A 3,692-nucleotide genomic window follows, 5' to 3' on the forward strand; every position below is an offset into this window, starting at 1 on the left:
GCATCAATATTCCATTCATACTTGCAGTAGCGCGATGTGCTATGGATGCTGTGATCAAGTGACTGTGTGATATATATGGTAGCGCGTGCGAGCATGTAAGTTAAATTGCGACAGTGCTCGAGTGGTGTTGTGCTCACGCTCACTGGTCTGGGAGTGCTGCTGGCCTGGTCTGACACTGTTGCTCAACAGCTTGGACCTCTGAGACCAACTGTTGCTCATTGTAACACTTGTGCTGGAAGTTGCTCTGGATGAGACCGACAGCTAAATGAATGTAACGTAATGTAAAGTAATAGCGCTTCCCTCTGTCCCCTGAACATTATACCAGCCTAGCATCAGCCACCGACTCTAGCATTGCCTCGCAGTACAGCAAGCGGTGGCCAACCTGTGACCCCTCTGAGCTTCACCTGTGGCATCTGAAGGGAACACCAAGGAAGACAATAACAGTTTCAATGTGGATTAATACTCTGATGGAATATGTCGTTACTGGGCTCTGTGGAGCACATGAAAAACTGTTACAGTGCAGGGTAGCATGAGGCTGCTCTGTGAGTGAGGAGTGTTTCAGGTTATCCGTGTCATCTCATCCATTCATAAGATCTGCAGATCCCCAATGTATGCCTGACAACATACAGTACCAGTCAAAAGTGTAGATACACCTGTTCAAGATGATTAGAAACATGCATTCAAACACATATTGATCTAAAGACTTACGCTTAAATGCTTGAAATTGGTTTCTTAGACAAATATATATAGTGAAGTTCATACCGATATATGAATTTCTCTTCCATTTTTTTTTTTATTTAAAAAAATATTTTTTGGATACTTTGAAAAATCTAAAATATAACATTTGTTTTGATTTAAGATATATAAGGTATGTTTTGATTTGTTTAACACTTTTTGGTCACTGCATATTTACATTTATGTTATTTCATAGTTTTGATGTCTTTACTGTTTTTCCAAAATATGGAAAATAATAAAAATAAATAAAAGCCCTTTTATTAGTAGGTGTGGCCAAACTTTTGACTGGTCAGTATTTGTATGTTTGGGTAACGTTTTTGCATTTTTATTTAACTTTACTTAACAATTGTCACTTAAACATCTACACCGATAAATTCTGATACTTTAAGTAAGGTTGGCCACAGCACTCCTGCAGATCAGCATCATAACGCCATCTAGTGGCAGAGGTGTACAGCAGAGTTAGCGCAGAACGGTCTAATTTGTCTCACAAAGCCACACGTGTGTCTGCCGTCGTAGATTCGGCGGGACGCCCTGTGTGCGACCAGTGCAGGCCGGAGTATCAGGGCCCCAACTGTGACCAGTGCAGGGATGGCTTCTACAACTCCGACAGCATCTGCGTGCCCTGTGAATGCCACGGCAACGCCAACCCTGCTGCTGACCCTCGGCTGTGCAACCCGGACACAGGGCACTGCCTGAGCTGCGCCAACAACACCGCAGGCCCGCGCTGTGAGCTCTGCGCCCCGGGCTTCTCCGGAGACCCCCTCACCCACGGCTGCACCCCCGCAGGTAAGGGGACGATTTCTCTGCATTCTTCTTAAGGGAATTTCCAGGTTTTGTTCTCGTTTGGGCCTTAGAGCCCCGTCAGCTCCTTTTCTCTGGACGTAAGCTACTTGAGGCATTATTTTTAGAGAACCCTGTGCACTGGATAAGGCGCAGGGACAGCACCTCGCAGATAAACTTTGATGAGGTCTCTATCATTCCGAAACGATCGCCGCAGGCCGTGCTGGTTTTTCAGCCTCTGTGCCCACAGTGTTGTGTATTGCTGCTGAAAAAAAAAGAGGATGGACCTGATAGGTTGGATCGGTGAGAGTGTTCAATTTCCCACGTCATCAATTTCCCACACTGTCTCAGAGGACTCCCCCCACCCCCACTCCCCCAACCAAACCCACCCCTCCCATAAAAAAAGAACAGCTGGTGACTGAGGCCTTGAGTAGCAGCAGGGAAATGCCCTGAGTAGACCGAGCATCCACCCGAGAGAGCTGGGAAGACCGGGACACGGACCGCCGTCAGCAGAGACAGGTCCTGTCCTCTGATAACATACGACCTGGGTTACAGGACACAAAGGAAGATGGACTCATGCTGAAAAGGGCCTGGCCAAAAAGGCAAGACCATAAATGCAGCAGCAGTAATGTAACCCTGCATCTGTGGAATAATAATACGTTTTGAATTGCGGCACACTGAGGCAGTGGGCAGAAACGCTGCACTTTGCAGAGTGAGTCATGGCTGCCCTGATCCCTCAGGCCTGCAGAGCCAGGCCTCCCCTGCTTCTGTTAATCGTCTGACCTCCGGTTTCAACACAGGCCAGGCAGGAGGCAGGGTGAGCCCGCGTGCTGCAGTACAGTCACTGCCACGATTCCAGATTCCAGCAGGGTCGTCCCTGAATTTCATGTCCAGCAGGGTCGTCCCAGAATTCCACACCCAGCAGGGTCGTCCCTGAATTCCACGCCCAGCAGGGTCGTCCCAGAATTCCACACCCAGCAGGGTCGTCCCAGAATTCCACACCCAGCAGGGTCGTCCCTGAATTCCACGTCCAGCAGGGTCGTCCCAGAGTTCCACGCCCAGCAGGGTCGTCCCTTAATTCTACACCAAGCAGGGTCGTCGCTGAATTTCACACACAGCAAGGTCATCCCTGAATTTCACACCCAGCAGGATCGCCCCTGAATTCCACACTCCCCAGAACTAGGTTTGACCTGCTTCACCTCTGCAGTACTGATCCAATAGCAAGTGAACGCTTTTTTCAGCTTTCAACAGTTCATGTTCATCCCTGTATTTCTGGAAGGTGTTTGATTGGTCTGCTCTTGCTGTTGTTGATCATTAATATAATTTATATCAAGGTCGTGTCACAAGGATGTTTCAAATGCACAATAATAAAATTTTTCGCTGTCATCCTTTTTTAGATGTAAAGACTCTTCCAGGCCCAGAGATCAGGACGACGACGACAGCACCCCCCAGAATCACACGCACCACCTCTACACCCGACAGCGGAAGAATGACCTCCATGACCAACTCCACCGGCCTGCGAACGGCGGTCACCACGCAAGCCCTGCTGACCAGTCTCGGCAGCCCCACAGACAACACCACGGCTGCCGTCACCGAGGTGTCCTGGACCCAGTTCAACATCATCGTCCTGGCCGTCATCATCGTGGTGGTGGTGCTGCTCATGGGCTTTGTGGGGGGGGTCTACACCTATCGCGAGTACCAGAACCGCAAGCTCAACGCCCCCTTCTGGACCATCGAGCTGAAGGAGGACAACATCAGCTTCAGCAGCTACCACGACAGCATCCCCAACGCCGACGTCTCAGGCCTGCTGGAGGACGAGGCCAGTGAGGCGGCGCCCAACGGCCAGCTGGCTCTCACCACCTCCATGAACATGTATAAGGCTTAGAGCGAGGCCACGCCCCATCGGGCACCCTGCTGGAGGGAGAGCTGAGGACATAAGCGTGGAGGCAGAGGCAGGCTGGAGGGGCTGGGGGGGTGGGAAAGGGGGGCGTTAAACAAACCCAAAAGGATCCTGGGAAGTTTCTGTGGAATAGGTCGAGGTTAGCAGGAGGCCCTATCTGTGTTCCTGTGTTTGTGGAAACCTCTGAAGGACATTCTGCGCTTTATTGAGAAAAGACAATATCAGGAAAATTGGGGAAAGAACTGAGATAATCGGTGCGAAATACAACACACAAGGC

The 3,692-nt window shown here is 50.1% G+C and overlaps 1 protein-coding gene across 1 annotated transcript in view; it reads left to right on the forward strand.

Annotated features, from left to right (window-relative positions):
- Positions 1-3,464, forward strand: part of LOC118776742 (multiple epidermal growth factor-like domains protein 9) — a 103,045-nt gene extending 99,581 nt beyond the window's left edge. The window contains exons 5-6 of the mRNA XM_036527272.1: positions 1,252-1,521; positions 2,913-3,464. Of these exons, the coding sequence (XP_036383165.1) occupies positions 1,252-1,521; positions 2,913-3,400 (758 nt within the window). The 3' untranslated portion in view covers positions 3,401-3,464. The remainder of the gene's footprint in view (positions 1-1,251; positions 1,522-2,912) is intronic.
- The last annotated feature ends 228 nt before the right edge of the window (positions 3,465-3,692 follow it).

This window comes from Megalops cyprinoides, chromosome 4 (assembly GCF_013368585.1).
Source record: "Megalops cyprinoides isolate fMegCyp1 chromosome 4, fMegCyp1.pri, whole genome shotgun sequence".
In the NCBI taxonomy this organism is placed as follows: Eukaryota; Metazoa; Chordata; class Actinopteri; order Elopiformes; family Megalopidae; genus Megalops; species Megalops cyprinoides.